The sequence below is a fragment of the Chiloscyllium punctatum genome, chromosome 46, assembly GCF_047496795.1.
Source record: "Chiloscyllium punctatum isolate Juve2018m chromosome 46, sChiPun1.3, whole genome shotgun sequence".
In the NCBI taxonomy this organism is placed as follows: Eukaryota; Metazoa; Chordata; class Chondrichthyes; order Orectolobiformes; family Hemiscylliidae; genus Chiloscyllium; species Chiloscyllium punctatum.
In genome coordinates, this window is record NC_092784.1 from 55650592 (window position 1) to 55670026 (window position 19435).

At 45.5% G+C, this 19435-nt stretch overlaps 1 protein-coding gene across 2 annotated transcripts in view; it reads right to left on the reverse strand.

Annotated features, from left to right (window-relative positions):
- Positions 1 to 19435, reverse strand: part of rab3da (RAB3D, member RAS oncogene family, a) — a 57864-nt gene that overhangs the window by 10656 nt on the left and 27773 nt on the right. For both annotated transcript variants that reach the window (XM_072564311.1, XM_072564310.1), the window contains exon 2: positions 18801 to 19028. In XM_072564311.1, the coding sequence (XP_072420412.1) occupies positions 18801 to 19028 (228 nt within the window). The remainder of the gene's footprint in view (positions 1 to 18800; positions 19029 to 19435) is intronic.

The window sequence follows — 19435 nt, forward strand, 5'->3', positions numbered from 1 at the left end:
ACCATTACACTCTCCATTACAAGGAATGCTGGTTTTGTCAGTGACGTCCACATCCCCTGTGTCAGTGAGACTGCGGAGGGGGAGCGTGGACATTTAGAACAGTACAACGTTCTGCCGTTTAGCTCAGAGACTCTTGAGGCTGCAGCAGCATGAGATGGTGCAGGGAGGCAGTGACTGCACAGCTTGTACGGTGCTGCTGAATCTTCCTTCACTACTGGACATTGTAACAAATCCCTGAGCTCTCATCTGTGATATCAGCTCCCAGCTCCTGCTGCAATCTATCATGTCAGAGATAGTCAATATAATCCAAGGCAATTACGAGAACGGACCTTGGCTCCTTTTCAAGCCTTTTTGCATTTACTTCCCACATCTTGATAGAGAGGCAGTTGTTGCCAACTACCATTTCCCTTCTCCGTCAGAATTCTACTTTGATGCTGTGAACAGCACCAGCTCCTAATGCTTGGGTTCATGCATTAATTAACAGAGGCCCTGTTAGAGGAAGTGGCTGCAGGCACTGACTGTGTACGGATCTTAGGCTTTTAAATTTCATTTGTGGGTTGTAGAATCACTGGCTCGTCCAGCATTTATCACCCGTCCCTCGTTTCCCCTTGAGAAGGTGGTGGTGAGCTGCCATCTTGAACCTGCTGCAATCCTGTTTGCATAGGTACGCCCCTCAATGCCCTTAAGGGAGAGGATTCTGACCCAGCGGCACTGAAGTAACGCCCATGTATTTGTGATTTTTATAAATGACTTGGCTGAGGAAGTGGAAGGGTAGTTTGGTAAGTTTGCCGATGCCACAAGCTTTGGTGGAGTTGTGGATGGTGTGGAGGGTTGTTGTAGGTTGCCAGGGGACGTTGACAGGATGCAGAGCTGGGCTGATAAGCGGCAGATGAAGTTCAACCTGGAACAGTGTGAAGTCATTCACTTTGGAAGGTTAAATTTGAGTGCAGAATACAGAGTTAAAGGCAGGATTCTTGGCAGTGTGGAGGAACAGAGGAATCTTGGGATCCCTCAAAGTTGCCACCCAAGTTGATAGGACTGTTAAGAAGGCGTATGGTGTGTTAGCTTTCATTAGCAGAGGGATTGAGTTTAAGAGCCATGAGGTTATGCTGCAGATCCACAGAGCCCTGGTTCGACTCCACTTGGAATATTATGTTCAGTTCTGGTCTCCTGATTATAGGAAGGGTGTGGAAGCTTTACAGTGGGTGCAGAGGAGATTTACCAGGATGCTGCCTGGATGGGAGGGCATGTCTTATGAAGAAATGTTGAGGGAGCTAGGGCTTTTCTCATTGGAGCGAAGAAGGCTGAGAGGTGACTTGATAGAGGTGAACAAAATGTTGCGAGACACAGATAGAGCGGATAGACAGAGACTTTTTCCCAAGGTGGAATTGGCTATCATGAGGGGATATAATTTTAAGCTGATTGGAGGCTGGTTTAGGGGAGATGTCAGAGGTAGGTTCTTTACACAGAGAGTGGTGGGTGTCTGGAATGCACTGCCATCAGCGGTGGTAGAGTCAGATACATTAGGGATATTTAAGAGATTCTTGGATAGGCACATGGGTGATAGTAAAATGAAGCGTATATAGGTTAGTCTGATCTTACAGTAGGATAAAAGGCTGGTGCAACATTGAGGGCTGAAGGGCCTGCATTGTACTATATATTTCCAAGTCAGTTTAGTGATTGGCTTGGACAGGAATTTGCAGGGGGTGGAATTACCAAGTATCTGCTTCCCTCATCCTTCTAGAAGGTCGCGGGCACAGGTTTGGAAAGGACTATCTGAAGTGCTTTAGTGAATGTCTGCAGTGCACCCGATAGTATTCAATCCATCACACCATACTGAGCTTCTCAACTGGAGCTGCACCCATCCAGGCAAGTGGGGAGTATTCCATCGCACTCCTGACTTATGCCTTGTAGACAGACTCTGGGGAGTCAGGAGAACGCTTATAGCAGGATTCCTAACAACCAATTTGCTCTTGTAGCTGCAGTATTGATATGACTAATCCAGTTCAGTTTCTCATAGACTCCCTACAGTGTGGAAACAGGCCCTTCAGCCCAACAAGTCCACATTGACCCTCTGAAGAGTAACCTACCCAGACATATTTCCTTACCCTATTACTCTACATTTAACCCCGACTAATGCACCTAACCTATACATTCCTGAACACTACGGGCAATTTAGCATGGCCAATTCATCTAACCTGTACATCTTTGGATTGTGGGAGGAAACCAGAGCACCCAGAGGAAACCCATGCAGACACAGGGAGAACGTGCAAACTCCACACAGACAGCCGCCCAAGGCTGAAATTGAACCCGGGTCCCTGGCACTGTGAGACAGCAGTGCTAACCACTCAGCCCAGCATGCCACCCTGGTCAATGGCAACTCCCAACATGTTGACAGTGTGGGATTCAGCGATGACAATACACTCGAGTAGTAAGGACTCTCTTTAGTTTGTCTGGCATGGACAGAGCCTCACGAGGCTTTCCAGTGCCCCCTTGTCTCACGCACACACAATGGCTTCTTTCACGTTTCCCAAACCCACCAAACCCCAATCCACCCTGCAACCCATACAAGGATGAAGTGGCACGTGGGAACATGAGTACCTCCCAGTTTTCCTGCATGGGATCCCAAGCTGGGACCTGCTCTCACTACCCCTTCCCCATCTCTGGGTAACAGTGCTCATCACTCAGACTGCAGGGCTTCAGGAGTGTATATCGCTACTGTTGCCTTCTCTGGGAGACCCTTGTCAAGTAATGCCCACATCCCAAAAGTGATCTTAATCAAATGTCACCTTTGTTTTAGGAATGCAACGTTACCTCCGCTGTCATCAAACACTTCCCCCTTGCCCTACTCAGTCACACATTCCAAGCACAATGGAGTACAGACCAACTGAAGAGAGCTGGGGCCCACAGTGTTCCTCAAAGATTTAATGCTCCCTGCACCCCTCTCTCTGGGAACCCAGCAGGATTTGTAACTAAACAGCAAGATGGATGCCATAGATCTTGGAAGCGCTCGGTAGGTCGGATATCAGGTCTGGAGGGAAGTAATAGATCAGCCACCCTTGTGTGAACTACAAGCCCCAGTACATTAGCTGTCCTCCCTCCATGGAAGCCAACTGATCTGCTGGGCATCAACTTGAAAATTGTCTTTCAGAAGTGACGGCACTTGTGTTTGTGTCTGATGAATAATCCCAGACTGAAACTAAACTTCCAAGCACTTAAGTTTATTCGGATTTAAATGAGGTGATGGTGCACTGACAAAATCTGAAATCCAACCTTTTCAAGATAGAAAGATGCCTCTCACACCTGAAATGACGTCAAACCAACATCTTCAGTCATTGTGCAGAGAGGGTGCTGTCATATATTCCTTCCCCCCCAATAGCCTAGCAACAGTAACTGGCCTGGGTGCAGACAACTGCAATTACAGAAAGTCCATCGAAAACTGCTCGGTTGCTATAGAACTCAGCGAAGGGATGATGATGCAATAACAGGCCACTCTGACAGTGGTTACCTGCAGGAGAATATCACTGGAACCAAATTTGCTTCAAAACACATTTTTATTTAAACAAAATGGGCAGCATGGTGGCTCAGTGGTTAGCACAGCTGCCTCACAGCACCAGGAACCCGGGTTCGATTCTAGCCTCAGGTGACTGTGCAAACTCCACACAGACAATCTCCCTGTGTCTGTGTGGGTTTTCTCGTTTTCTCCGGGTGCTCCGGTTTCCTCCCACAATCCAAAGGTGTGCTGGTCAGGTGAATTGGCCAGGCTAAAATTGCCCATATTGTCAGGTGCATTAGTCAGGGATAAATGTAGGGGAATGGGTCTGGGTGGGTTGCTCTTCGGAGGGTCAGTGTGGACTTGTTGGGCTGAAGGGCCTGTTTCCATACTGTAGGCTTTCTAATTCTGACTGTTAGGGATGGGCAATAAATGCTGACCAGGCCACGAAAGCCCTCATTCTGTAATCGTATAAGAACCATTCCAGCTACATAGGCTTGTCTCAGGAACACACAGTGTTGGCCAAAGCTGCTGCACACTGAGATTCCCCGGTTGCCAGGAAGATTCGATGGCCAATGATGTGAGTGAGTGAGAGAGAGAGAGAGAGACACTCATATCCAGTTGCCACATGGTTCCGTGCTGTGGTTGCTGCTCTACTCGCTGACCTGAGCTGGGGGGAGCGGGGTGGAAAATGCGGGAGATGTGATCACAAGCTTCAGCAGGAGGAAAGCTTTTGCGAGGTGAACGTGGGCGCGAACTACAGAAGGAACTCCAGAACCTCGGGCTAACGCAGCTGGAAGGCACAGCCTCCAGTGATGGAACCCAGCGGTTTGAGTTCTAGGATCGGAGGAGGACACGGAGCTCAAAGGTTCCAAAAGCTGCTTTCAGAGTGAAGGAAGATTGTTGATGGGTTTGATGGTAAGGATGGAAACTGAAGACATTGCCTGCAGTTCCATTATCCTCTGCAAGAGGAGGAGCCTGGGTACCTAATCGTCATACACAGCAAGCCAACCTGAACCCAGCAAGCCCCCACCCACTACCTCAAAAGGTATGATTTTAAATGGGAGACGTTCCTTAAGTAATTAGCGCCGTCCCACACGAACATGAACAGGCAGAAGCTGGTAACTTCCTTTCCAGCAGTATTCATGTCTCACCCCATGAGAGTTGAACCAGGATAGTTAGGGCTGAAGTTCTACCCGCACGTCTCGGAATTTCTGGTATCTGGTCCATTCAACCGATTACTCCAGTGAGTCCCTTTTAAAACTGCAAGCGTGAATGCCATTTGCTAAAGACAGGGAGTACTGAAGTGTGGCAGAAATGAGCCATTTATAACAAAACTCTTGGCACCAACATGACTTACAAAAGCCTGGAGGCAGAAATAAGGAATGCTTCTTTTTATTATTACCTGAATTGTCTCATCAAAATAAATTTGCTTAATATAAAAACTGCTGGGAGTCAGAAAATAGAAAGTTAAATTTACTCGCATAGAATTAGGACATTTCTAAATATTTGGCAAGTTGCCATTGCTCCAGTAGGATGAATAAATTGCATTTTTGATAAATGCGTTATATGAACACAGACACAGTGTCATACAGCGTGGAAACAGACCTTCCAGTCCAACCAGTCTATGCTGAACACAATCCCAAACTAAACTAGCCCCACCTGCCTGCTCCTGGCCCACATCCCTCCAAACCTTTCAATTCATGTATTCATCCAAATATACTTTAAACATTGTAACTGTATCCACTTCCACAGGAAGTTCATTCCACACGCAAACCGCCCTCTGGGTAAAAAAATTGCCTCATGTCTTTTTTAAAATATCTCTCTCCTTTCACTTTAGAAATGTGCCCCTTGATCTTGAAATCCCCCACTCTAGGGAAAAGACAAACTGCCGTTAACCCTATCTGTACCCCTCAGGAGTTTATAAACCTCTATGAGATTAGATTAGATTCCCTACAGTGTGGAAACAGGCCCTTCAGCCCAACCAATCGACACCGACCACCCCCCCACCAAAAGAATCACCCACCCAGACCCATTTCCCTTTGATTAATGCACCCAACACCATGGGCAATTTAGCATGGCCAATCCATCTTAACCTGCTCATCTTTGGACTGTGGGAGGAAACGGAGCACCCGGAGGAAACCCACGCAGACCTGGGGAAAACGTGCAAACTCCACACAGATAAGGTCACCTCTCAACCTCCTACGCTCCAGTGAAAAAGCCCCAGCCTTTCTGTATAACTCAGACCTTCTATATTCAGCAACATGCTGGAAAATCTCTTCTGAACCGTCTCCAGCTTAATAATATCCTTCCTATTACTGGGGGACCTGAACTGGACCCACTGAAGATTTTTATGTACAGAAGCAGTTGGAACTTTATGGCCATAGTGAGGAGGCAGTTCTGTACTCAGCGGGTGGTGAATGTTTGGAATTCTTTACCCCACAGGTTGCGGATGCTTAGTGATTGAGTATGTTCAAGACAGAGCTCAATAGATTTCTGGATATTAAAGACATCCGAGGGATAGGAGTTTGGGGTGGAAGATCGACCATGATCTAGCTGAATGACTAACCAACTCAAAGGGCTGACTGGCTTACTCCTATCTCCCATCTTTCTACATATAAATCTATATAAATCAATAGAAACACAAATCAAAATTAAACTAGATTAAAAACTCAATCTCAAGTTGTTATAATTTTGTGAGTAAAGCCATCTTTAAAACAAACTTAAACTGAAGATGCATTGAATTAAGAAAATCATCCAGCTATCGATTCTCAAAAAGAAAACAAAGCGTTCTGAAGTACATTCAGAATAATCTATTGACTCAACTACATGAGAAATCACCATGGTCACAGCCATCAATTCTGTTCCTTGAACCAAAGGCATTATGTATAGCCACATTGTAGTCACATCAATGTAAAAGGCTTGTTTCGAGAGCCCAGTGATGTTTCTCTTTATGGATTTGCAAAGTGCAGCTTAATGGCTGCCTATTTTTTATCGCCACAGTAAAACCGCAGCTCTTAAATCTTTTTGATTTAATTAGCTTTAGGTTATTTTTTAAAATCTTAATTCAATTGAAAGGGTTCTGGATTCACAATTAGGATTTTTAAAGGTTTGTGTGTAGCTCTGGAATCAATGGTACAGATCCCTGGCTCAAGTCTTATATTTAAGACTCACCCCGAACAACATTCTGTGGGCGGCACGGTGGCACAGTGGTTAGCACTACTGCCTCACAGCGCCAGAGACCTGGGTTCAATTCCCGCCTCAGACAACTGACTGTGTGGAGTTTGCACGTTCTCCCCATGTCTGCGTGGGTTTCCTCCGGGTGCTCCGGTTTCCTCCCACAGTCCAAAAATGTGCTATGCTAAATTGCCAGTAGTGTTAGGTACAGGGGTAAATGTCGGGGAATGGGTCTGGGTGGGTTGCGCTTCGGCGGGTCAGTGTGGACTTGTTGGGCCGAAGGGCCTGTTTCCACACTATAAGTAATCTAATCTAAACATTCTTTGAGGCACTTGTTCTGGTCTTCTAGAAACAAGGCATTTTCCGAATTCAAAGAATTGCCTCGTGGCAAAACTGGTTTGTCCCCTTTCAGAGTTGGCACAACTGAACGGCAACATGTCTGTGGGGAGTGACACAGGCCTTCAGCTTAGAGTAGCAGCATTCTCAACTGATATCAGTAATATAATCTTACGAATCAACCAAACCCTGGGACAGACTCAAATAAAAGCCACGATACTGTAAATCTGAGAACGCTGGAGAAATTTAGCAACTGCATGGAGGGAGGGAGAGTTAATGTTTCAAATCCAACATCATGGTACAGGGTCACAGCAAGCTGAAGGTGCTGGTTTGATCTCCAATCCGGTCTAATGCAAAGAGAGCACAGCAGAACTTCGGTTGAGAGTGTGGTGCTGAAAAACACAGCAGAAGCCCTTCATCAAGCATATGATAGACTTATACCCAAAACGTCGAGTCTCCTGCCCCTCGGATGCTACCTGATCTGATGTGCTTTTCCAGCAACACACTCTCGACTCTGATCGCCAGCATCTGCAGTCCTCACTTTCTCCACAGCGGGACTTTGACACAGATCTGGGGGAGGGATGGATGAGTGGGGGCCCAGTGAGACCGTCAACAGTGTGCACCAATCGACATCAAGCAAGATCCGGTTTGGACTCTCTGATAGTGAGTCCGCCATGGTTAAATAGTCGATCATTGCCAATCACTTTGGTGTCACATGTGGAGATGGGCATCAAAGTTCATCAGTGACAACACCATGAGAGATACCCAGCCTCCAGCAGGGAATGAAATAAAACGAGGTAAAAACAATAACTGCAGATGCTGGAAACCAAATACTGAATTAGTGGTGCTGGAAGAGCACAGCAGTTCAGGCAGCATCCAATGTCAGCTGGGCTGCGAATGGAGGAGGGGGGGCTGGGTGGCAACAGTTGTAAAATGTCGGTGTGAGTATTACCACACCATTCCATTGAAACAGAAGGCACTGGTCTAACTGCAGCTCTGAGGGAGGCTGCACTACCTGGGGTGGGGGAGTATTAAAATATCAGAAATATTTGTAACATAGAAACTGGAGCAGGAAGTACAGCTCAGAATGGGCAGACTTTCCAGTGCTTGCCCTCTACTCCTGCTGTTCATGAGTTGGCATCTGTGTCCCTATCGGACTGGTTTGCTGTCTGTGGAATCTAGATTAGCCTGTTCTATTTGCCAGAAACTTTAGACACAGGAAGAGGTCATTCAGGCCCTTCAGCCTATTCCAGCATTCACATCTTAACTTCAACTTGGATCTGTAAACTTTCCATAAAGGGGTCTCTTTAACTTGTTCTGGCCTCCCCTATCACATGGAAGACTCACTTAATTCCCTAGTCAATTCCCATCAGTATTTTTTACAAAATGCCTCAGTAAGAAAACCTTTTAAATATCCTGATCTCATGGGACTATAACCATTGTTTACCAGTACTTCAATCTCTATTTTCCTGGTATCTTCCCAACTTAGTTGCTACTATAGTCCATCCAACTCTGACAAGTCCTTCTTCAGACACAATATCTAACCTGGGTTCAATTCCCGACTCAGGCGACTGACTGTGTGGAGTTTGCACGTTCTCCCCATGTCTGCGTGGGTTTCCCCTGGGTGCTCCAGTTTCCTCCCACAGTCCAAAGATGTGCAGGTCAGGTGAATTGGCCATGCTAAATTGCCCGTAGTGTTAGGTAAGGGGTAGATGTAGGGGTATGGGTGGGTTGCGCTTCGGCGGGTGCGGTGTGGACTTGTTGGGCCGAAGGGCCTGTTTCCACACTGTAAGTAATCTAATCTAATCTAATCTAATCTAACCTAATGGACAGGTGTACAGATGTGTCAAACCAACCAAGTCAAGTAAATGATGTGCATTGGGCCTAGCAAGGCAGGCTTTTGCCTCGAACCAATATGGCGGATTAGTGATTGTCAACCTTTCAGGATTTATGCTGAAGTCTCGAAGATGTCAAAAACTCCCAGGAGAACAATCACACATGCACTGAAGAAAAAAGTAACAGTGCTTTTTTTTCCCAAAATACTCTGCTATCACTTATAAAAATCCTGGGCATGCGGTAAAAGGACCGACTAACAGACAGTCGAGAATCATCCAATTGGAGTGCTTGGTTTAAAATTGGTCAAGGGAGGGCTGGGCAATGAGAGGATGGACCTATTGAACAGCCAATGGCGGGAATGTGGGACAGGTGGTCATGTTACGAAATGTCCATGAATATCATAAAATCACTCAACCCTCCGAACAGCATCCCACCCAGACTCAACGCCCCCACCCTATCTCTATAACCACACATTTACAATGGCTAACCCATCTAGCCTGCACATCCCTGGACACCAAAGGGCAATTTTAGCACGGCTAATCCACCAGACCTACACATCTTTGGACTGTGGGAGGGAACTGGAGCACTCACAGGAAACCCCCGCACACATGGAGACAATGTGCAAACTCCACACAGAAGTCATCCAAGGGTTGAACTGAACCTGGGTCTGTGCTGAGGCAGCAGTGCTAACAACTGAGCCACCCCAATATTTTAAATCATAACCCAGTGCTGGGTGGGTTAGGTTAACATTGAGGCATTGTTGGTTATAATACTATTTTAATCAATCACTGATAAGATTGTATTTAAATACTTAAACAATTCATGCTTCAAATCTTCATACTATCAGTTGTTAAACCATATTATGCTTTTGACTGTATGTGACAGAGGGGGAAGTCAAACTCGTTAAATGGTTTTGGAACATCCCTCAGCACTGAGTGTTTGTTAATAACTGTAAGTACAGCATCGTAAAGGTCCCAAGGTCAATCCTACTCTCTCAGTTCTGGCCCATTGACCTGTAAGACAGCAGTTACTGACCGAATGAGAAGATTGGAACCTGCTCCAGTGAAAGCAGCTTGTGTTATTAAACCCAGTATCTATTCTGTTACTAGGTAACCTCATGTCTGGCTTTGCACAAACACATTATAGAACATAGAACAATACAGCACAGAACAGGCCCTTCGGCCCACGATGTTGTGCCGAACTTCTATCCTAGATTAAGCACCCATCCATGTACCTATCCAAATGCCGCTTAAAGGTCGCCAATGAATCTGACTCTACCACTCCCACGGGCAGCGAATTCCATGCCCCCACCACTCTCTGGGTAAAGAACCCACCCCTGACATCTCCCCTATACCTTCCACCCTTCACCTTAAATTTATGTCCCCTTGTAACACTCTGTTGTACCCGGGGAAAAAGTTTCTGACTGTCTACTCTATCTATTCCTCTGATCATCTTATAAACCTCTATCAAGTCACCCCTCATCTTTCGCCGTTCCAACGAGAAAAGGCCAAGAACTCTCAACCTATCCTCGTACGACCTACTCTCCATTCCAGGCAACATCCTGGTAAATCTTCTCTGCACCCTCTCCAAAGCTTCCACATCTTTCCTAAAGTGAGGCGACCAGAACTGCACACAGTACTCCAAATGTGGCCTAACCAAAGTCCTGTACAGCTGCAACATCACCTCACGACTCTTGAATTCAATCCCAAGCTCTTAGCTTGGTGAGAGAGAGACAGACAACCGAGCAAGGTGTTGACAATGGTTTCCACTTCTCTCGCATCCCTTATGACCTGCAACGATCCCAGAGCACTTTGGAATCGATAAAATACATTAGTGGTCACTGTTATAACGTAATAAATGTAGCAGTTAACTCACACAAACAATATCTGTTTATGCAAAAGATGTTTGAGAGATTAATATTCAACAAGTTACATGAGAGAGCTTCCCTGAGGTTCTTTGAAGTGACATCATAGGGTTTTTCACATCCACCAGCTGGAGCCGGGGTTTAACATCTCAAACAATTAATTTCTGGCAGGTACCACATCGTTAATACTGCTCTGTTTTCCATCCTGAATTGGGAGCACAAAACACGGGAATGGAATTTGAACACACCACCTTCTGGCTCCAAGGAGAGATGGAGGCAGAGAGTGAAGTTGGCTATCGTTGGAGAATGACAGATCTCGGCCTGCTGATTTCAGCTCCCCTTCTCCACTCCCCACCCAACGCCCAGTGGCTTAGAGGCGGGGAAAACAAGCGAGTGGGTGGGTTCCCCGTAACACATCGTCTAACTGTGGTCGGGGGTTTGAGAATGATCACTCACTATCCAGCCAGACAGACTGCTCGGGAAATAAGGAGCAGTTACTGCAGATACTGGAATCTGTACTCAAAACAAAATGTGTTGGAAATCGAGCAAGCTAACGTTTCGAGTCTAGACAAATCCTAGGATGAAGAGTCATCAAGACTCGAAATGTTAGCTTGCTTTCTCTCCATGGATGCTGCCTGACCCACCGTGATCTCCAACATACAGAATCCCTACAGTGTGGAAACAGGCCCTTCGGCCCAACAGGTCCACACTGACCCTCCGAAGAGTAACCCACCCTCCTACTCTACATCTACCCCTGACTAATGCACTTAACCTACACATCCCTGAACACTATGGGCAATTTAGCACGGCCAATTCACCTAATCTGCACGTGTTTTGACTGTGGGAAGAAACTGGAGCATCCAGAGGAAACCCACGCAGACACAGGGAGAATGTGCAAACTCCACACAGACAGTTGCCCGAGGCTGGAATTGAACCTGGGTCCCTGGCGCTGTGAGGCAGCAGTACTAACCACTGAGCCACTGTGCCGCCTTACAGGACAAGCACTGACAAACGCACACGTGTGAAGCCCAACGTTCAAATCCAAATGACGCACCTGGCCAGTGAAGAGACTGAACCCACAACCTTGACATTATTAGCACCATGCTCTAACCATGTGAGCTAACCAACTTATTAAAGCTATTAGTCAGTGTTTCCTGATGATTGTTTCATCATCATCATTAGACTCCTATTTCCAGATTGTGGAAATTTCGCCATGGGGGTATTTGAAACTGGGTCCCCACAACATTACCTGGGTCCCTGGATTAATAGTCTAATAATAATACCTCTAGACTAATGCCTCCCCATTTTGTTCTCTGTGCTAGGGAAAGAATACAGAACTTCATTTGTCAGGATCGGCTGCAGAATTTGGAACCATTGACCCTAAAGAGGTGTAGGGGACGGAGTGGATAGGGAGAAACTGTTCCCACTTCTAAAAGAATTGGGAATCGGGGTGGTGGGGGGGGACACAGATTTAAAGTGTACTCCAACAGAAGCAAACGTGAAGTTACAAAAAATCATTTTCACTCTGAGTCACGAGGGTCTACGATGCATTGTTTGGAAAAGCGTGGTGCAGGCAGGTTCAATAGAGACATTCAAGACAGCATTGAATAAGTATTTGGATAGAAACACACAGGGGCACATGGAAAAGGCATGAGACAGGCACAAAGTCAAAATGCTGAGAGTGTAGACACCACTGGCTGCACAGGAACAATTCTCTGATTTTATGAATACTGCAAATTTACTCAAAAGACAAAAACAAAGTCTTTCAGTAAATCATCACCTGTTATTATAAAGCTTGCCTGATTGCACATTAACTCCCTAACGAGTTTGGTCTCCACTGACCAGCACTTCAAATGTTGGCTGTTGTTCAGTTCCGAGATTTTTTGCCTGAGGAGTGATAGTACCACTTCACAGGCACGGCACCAACGACAGAGTGAACATTCCAGCACAGCACTGTGGGCATGCTGCACTGTCAGGCTGGTCATCTTTCGGATGAAATGTCGAATTAAAGTGACCCCTTCCAACTTCATTTTGATTTAGCCCTTTCCCCCTTCCTGCTTTGCATTGCCTTCAGCGGGCACTTGCACATAAATTATTCAGTTGAGGAACTCCAGGGATTTACTGGCAGTGGTTAATAGAGAAAAAAAGATACCATGGGTAATGGGAGGGAAACAAAAACTGTTCAGTTGTATGTGTAAGAGTACATCTGGATCATAGAATCCCACCCCACCCCGTAACCCTATATTTCCCATGGCTAACCCTGCACATCCCTGGACACTACAGGTAATTTTGCCTGGCCTAACCTGCACTCATTGAACTGTGGGAGGAAACCAGAGCACTCGGATGAAACCCATGCAGACACGGGGAGAACGTGCAAACTCCACACAATCGCCTGAGGCTGGAATCGAGCCCAGGTCCCTGGCGCTGTGAGGCAGCCGTGCTAACCACTGAGCCACTGTGTCACCCAATAGATAAATAAAGAAATCAAAGGAATAGAAGCGCTCGGATGAATGTAAAAGATCTATCAGCATTATTTTGAAGAAAAGCAGAGAGCGCTCTGCAGTTATCCAGGCCAATATTCATTCCTTTGGATCAACATCATACATTAACTGATCATTTTTATACTGCTGTTTGTGGGAGCTTGCTGTGCACAAATTAACTACCATAGTTTCTACATCACCACAATGACTACAGTTCAATTGTACTCCATTGGCTGTACAGTGTTGGGAAACATCCTGTGGTCATGAAAGGCGCTGTATAAATGCATATCCTTGTTTCATTACATGGGCTAAGGGTGATTTTGAGAGGTTAGGAAATCTGGTGTAGCTCTTCAGGAGATGGCCTTATTCTTTAATGTTGGTCCCTCACGGGAGATGGGTAGGAAATACTGTAACTCTTTCAGGAAGGACAGGCTGGATCAAACCTTCGATTGTTATGCTTCACATTCTCAAAATGCTGTCAACACTCCTTTGAACCATGTTCCTGCTTTGACAGACACAGCATTTTGCAAACCAGGAGACTACTCTGGTCTCAAAACATTACAATATCAATAATAAAAGTAACAGATGCAAATTTAATTCAAGACTTTCAAAAATATTGAAATGTTTGCACGCAGAGTTAGTTAAGTCAGTAGCTGGTGGATCATGATCACTCTCTATTTTTAAAACTGATAAGATCAGTGTTAAGTTGTTAAACATGGCTGGTCTACAGCTGTCTCTCATTTACCCAGTAGCCAGCACTTTATTGATCAGTTTGTTGAAGTTGAGAGATAGCAAATATGAACTGGGATTGGGTAATTCAACCTTTCAATCAGTCCATGCTAGCATATCAGAAAAGGAACAAAGATTAGAACATTTCCTCCAATATCCAGATCAATTCCCCCATATCAAACTAACTATATAAGTCAGCAAATATGAGGGTCTTGTGGTTCAGCAGCAGCGTCCTTTCCTCTTGGCCGGGGGTCCCAAGGTTCAAGTCCCAACTAGTCCTGAGGTGTGTTCAAGCTCTTTGAAATAGACTATTCTTGAGGTGCAGTGATAGTGACCCTACTTCTGGGACAGAAAACCCAAGTTTGAGTCCACAGGTGTGTTGTAACACATCTGAACAGGTTGGTTAAAATAAAATCTACAAATGTCAGCATTAGAGTAAAGGGCCCTTGTGTTGTACCGGGCAGCATAGTGGCTCAGTGGTTAGCACTACTGCTTCATAGTACCTGGGTTCGATTCCAGCCTTGGGTGACTGTCTGTGCGGAGTTTGCACATTCTCCCTGTGTCTGCATGGGTTTCCTCTGGGTGTTCCGGTTTCCTCCCATAGTCCAAAGATGTGCAGGTTAGGGTGGATTTGCCAAGCTAAATTGCCCCATAGTGTCCAGGGATGTGCAGGCTAGGTGGGTTAGCCATGGGAAATACAGGGTTATAGGCATAGGGAGAGGGGTGGGTCTGGGTGGGATGCTCTTTGGAGGGTTGTTGTGGATTTGAAGAGACGAATGGCCTGTTTCCACACTGTAGGGATTCTATTCTTGTAGTGATAGCTAAAGTCACATTGTGTACTATAACTGCAAGTTATCATAGTTCGTAAAAGAGATGATGCCATAATATGAGCATCAATTTGTTTTTGTGTTTATTCTTGAAATGTGGGCATTGTTGGGCAAGGCCAACAGCATTAATGCCCATCCCTAGTTGCCCTTAGTACCAATTAAGTGCCAAACACTTGGCTGTGGGACGTTCTGGAGTCGCATGTAGACCACATCATGTCTGGATAGCAAATTTCCTTCCCTAAAATAGCGGACACGAACAAACGGGCTTTTTTGAGACAATTGATGGTGACCAGCTTTTGCTTTCATGTTTAAATGAGTTTTAAGTTCCACCAGTTACCACCTGTGAGCAGTGTTCATCTGGGTCCCCATCACCAGTATGCCACCGTCTCACCCAATACACAATGCTGTTGTGAACAGTAACAGATTGCATACATTCCAAAATAGAACAGAATTGAATCCCTACAGTGTGGAATTAGGCCATTTGACCCATCGACTCCACACCAACCATCACAACAGCATTCCACCCAGAACTATCCTATTCCTGTAATCCTGCATTTCCCATGGCCAACCCACCCAGCCTGCACATCTCTGGACACTATGAGCAATTTAGCATGGCCAATCCACCCTAACCTGCACATCTGTGGACTGTGGGAGGAAACCTGAGGAAACCCACGCAGACATGGGGAGAACATGCAAATTCCACACAGACAGTCGCCGGAAGCTGGAATCGAACCCGGGTCCCTGGCGCTGTGAAGCAGCAATGCTATTCACTGAGCCACTATGCCGCCCCAATATTGAACGCACTCATCGTAACAACAAAGGCCTTCCAACTGCAATTTCTGAAGACAAACCATACGGGGCTGAAGAGTACAGTCTTCGGAATACAGTTTTGATCTCAGAAATCACATGTTCCATTAAACTTACACTTCAAAGGCCACTTTTCACCAGAGTAAATTTTTGAAACCAGTTCTCGAGCAATACCAGGGATGTTTTAGAGGGAGCTGAAAATGTGTTGCTGGAAAAGCGCAGCAGGTCAGGCAGCATCCAAGGAGCAGGAGGATCGACTTTTCGGGCATGAGCCCTTCCTCAGGAATTCCACTCAACACCCTGCATGGTGTGTGGTAATCTCAGTAACTTCAAACTGGAATCTCTCTTGCTTGTTTTTTTTATGAATTCCGAACCCATATCCATCTTTCCTATAACTATGGTTCACTGCTCACATAGCAACAGTACTCAATTTGCCTCAAACCTGTTCCCTCTCAAAAACCTGACATCAACAAGTTTAAGCCTTCTGGCCAACAATAGTCGAGGCCATGGTTTCCCAGATATTTTTGATTAATTTCCCTCGCTGCATCAGCACTGGTAATGAATGAATGAACTGCAATTTGCCAGTACTGGCCCCTTTGTAGAGAGTTATTACCAATGACAACTGGGCACATGGCCAGAGGCATCAGAGAACAGGAGAGTCACAAACCAGTTAAACAAAAAGCACGCAGCAAAACATAATCTCATTTATTCCAGCAGTGAGCTGCTCACTTGAAGGAGCCAGGTATTGTATTTCAGGTCTATGCAAGACAACAGCTCCTTCCCACAGCCATCGCCCACCTCCCCTCCCTTTCACTGCATACACTCAGCTTTACGAGTGTTTAAGAAGTGAGTCAGCCCGGATTTTGCACACCCGCCCATTGACAAGGACAATAACAGGTTTATTTTCTGGGCGGATGGATGGGACCTCCACGCATTGTCTGCTGCTACTTCCTGGATTCCAGTCACACTGGACGGCCGACACCTGAAACACTGGAGTGCTCTCTGCAGTCACGTGGCTGCAGTGTAAATCCTGCAAATGGGCAGGATCGTAGCAGCCGCAGATTGTGACAAATAGCGCAAGGGTTCTGCCAAGACCCACCACCAGGTGTGCAAACAGTCAAGTGGCACCCAGCACTGCTGCCGATACTGTCACAGGGACAAACCTCCGACTGATTACTGCCATACAGTAGCTTCACTGCTATTCTGTTGTTGAACGTACCCCATTCAACAAAGACATGCCTTAGAAACAGAGCTGGGGAGACCCCTGACAACTTAGTCTTCATGGACCTTTTGACCACCACGACCCCTTGATTTCCAAACCCCACTATCTCACCACTTTTTAACTTTATCTCTCTGGTTTATACTGTCAAAAACTGTAATTTAGAACTTTTAGCTTTTTTTCCCCTTAATTCTCTACTTTAGTACCTAAGATTTGTAAATAGATGGCTTACACATCACTACAGGCAATTTCGCATGGCCAATCCAACTAATGTGCATATCTTTGGACTGTGGGAGGAAACCGGAGTACCCGAAGGAATCCCACGCAGACACGGGGAGAATGTGCAAACTTCACACAGACACTCAGAGTCATCGAGACGTACAGCACAGAAACAGATCCTTTGGTCCAAATCGTTCATGCTGACCTAATCTAGTCCTATTTGCCAACACTCGGCCCATATCCCTCGAAACCCTTCCTATTCATATACCCATCCGGATGCCTTTTAAATGTAACTGTACTAGCTTCCACCACTTCCCTCTGGCAGCTCATTCCATTCACACAACACGCTCTGTGTGAAAAGGTTGCCCGTTAAGTCACTTTTAAATCTTTCCCCTCTCACCCTAAACCTATGCCCGATAATTCTGGACTCCCCCACCGTGGAGAAAAGACCTTGTCTATTTATTTTATCCATGCCCCTCATAATTTTGTAAACCTCTATGAGGTCACCCCTCAGCCTCTGATACTCCAAGGAAAACAGCCCTAGCGTATTCAGCCTCTCCCTATAGCTTAAACCCTCCAACCCTGGCAACATCCTCGTAAATCTTTTCTGTACACTTTCAAGTTTCACAACATCTTTCCAAAAGTAAGGAGACCAGAATTGCTTGCAATATTTTCTGAATTTAATTCGTCTCTGGAATATTAGTTCAGACCTCTGGAATAAGAGTCCAGCAGTATAACCAGAATACACCAAATCTTGGGTTGCAGTGACCGTTCTAAGTCCCATTCCGAAATCAGAGAAACAAAACCTAATGTGACACACCCTGACTTTTGGATATTAAAATCAGACTCACTTTACCCTCACAGGTAGATGTAAAACCTCTGACAGGCATTGCCAGAAAACCCTCCCAAAATGCAAATCCCTAATAAATATCTGAGAAAGAAAACTCACTACAAAAAAAAATGTAGAGCTGATGGCACTTTTGTATTTAAAGAAAGGAGCTCTTAGGTCTGTTTTGGTTGTGCTGTCCCCGTCTCTGAACCAGGAGCACCTGGGTTCAAGTCCCACCCGTTCCAGAGGTGTGCCATAACAGGTTGATTAAAATATTTACAAAGGGGAGCTCTTGTGTTACAGTCTCTGGGCCAGAAGTTCAAGTCCCACCTTTCTCAGAAATGTATCATAGCGTGTTTGAACAGGCTGATTAAAAAATAACTACACTATCAAAGCAAATGTACACTCTTCTGTCAACCTCCCAGTACAGAGGAACCTCAACTATCTGAAGGGCACGGCGGGAAGTATTTCATTTGGTTAATCAAATTCCAGATAATCGAATTGCTGGAAAACATAGTTAGCCGAGCATCGGGACCTTGCGATCTTGCCGGATATTCCGATATTCAGATAATCAAATGCCGGATAATTGAGGTTCCTCTGTATTTAATAACAGTGTTTGTCACTAATTATAAAAGTGTTTTTGTATCATAGTGGTCGGCCTCTGGGCCAGCACATCCAGGTTCAAGATCTATCCACCATGAGACACATTAATTAAAAACACTGTGTTTATTGTTTTTTAAAAAGATTAGAGTTCTTCATTTGGTGGTGGAATTATTTCAAAAACAAGAACAGAGTTCTTCCTCAGTGAGGTTCCGTATCTGGACAGAAAAAGACTCCAGACAGGAAAGGTGGAAACTGATGTTTGTCGTAAATTGTAGATTTGCATTGAATTTCTTGTCACTCTGTTGCTGCCAAATTCGTTACATCAGTATCAGCGTGTGATAGGATTAAACGTCAAACAGAATAAGTTCATTGCAAACATACCCATATTTGTAGCTTCACCCTCTTCTCGTTTCTGTAGACAGTTTTCACTTTGAAGTCAATACCGACTGTGCTGACAAAGGCAGATGTAAATGAGTCATCTGCATACCGAAACAGAAATGAGGTCTTTCCAACACTGCTGTTGCCAATGATCAGCAACTTGAACATGTAGTCAAAATTCTGATCCGCAGCATCTTTCTGCACTTGCTTGGTATCATTCGCTGAGGCCATCTACCAGGAACAGAGACAAGACAAAAAGGTTTTTAAGATCGGTGTCTGTAACAAAGCTGGTTCCTTTTCAACAACAACTGAAACTGAAATTGCTGGAAAAGCTCAGCAGGTCTGGCAGCATCCTTGGAGAGACAGCAGAATTAACATTTCAGGTCTGGTGACCCTTGAGTCAGAGAGATGCACAGCATGGAAACAGACCCTTCGGTCCAACTCGCCCATGCCGACCAGATACCCAAACTTAATCTAAACCCACTTGCCAGCACTTGGCCCATATCCCTCTAAACACTTCTTATTCGTATAGCCAACCAGATACCTTTTAAATGGTGGAACTATACCAGCCTCCACCACTTCCTCTGGCAGCTCATTCCATAAACACACCACCTTCTGAATGAAAAAGTCATCCTTTA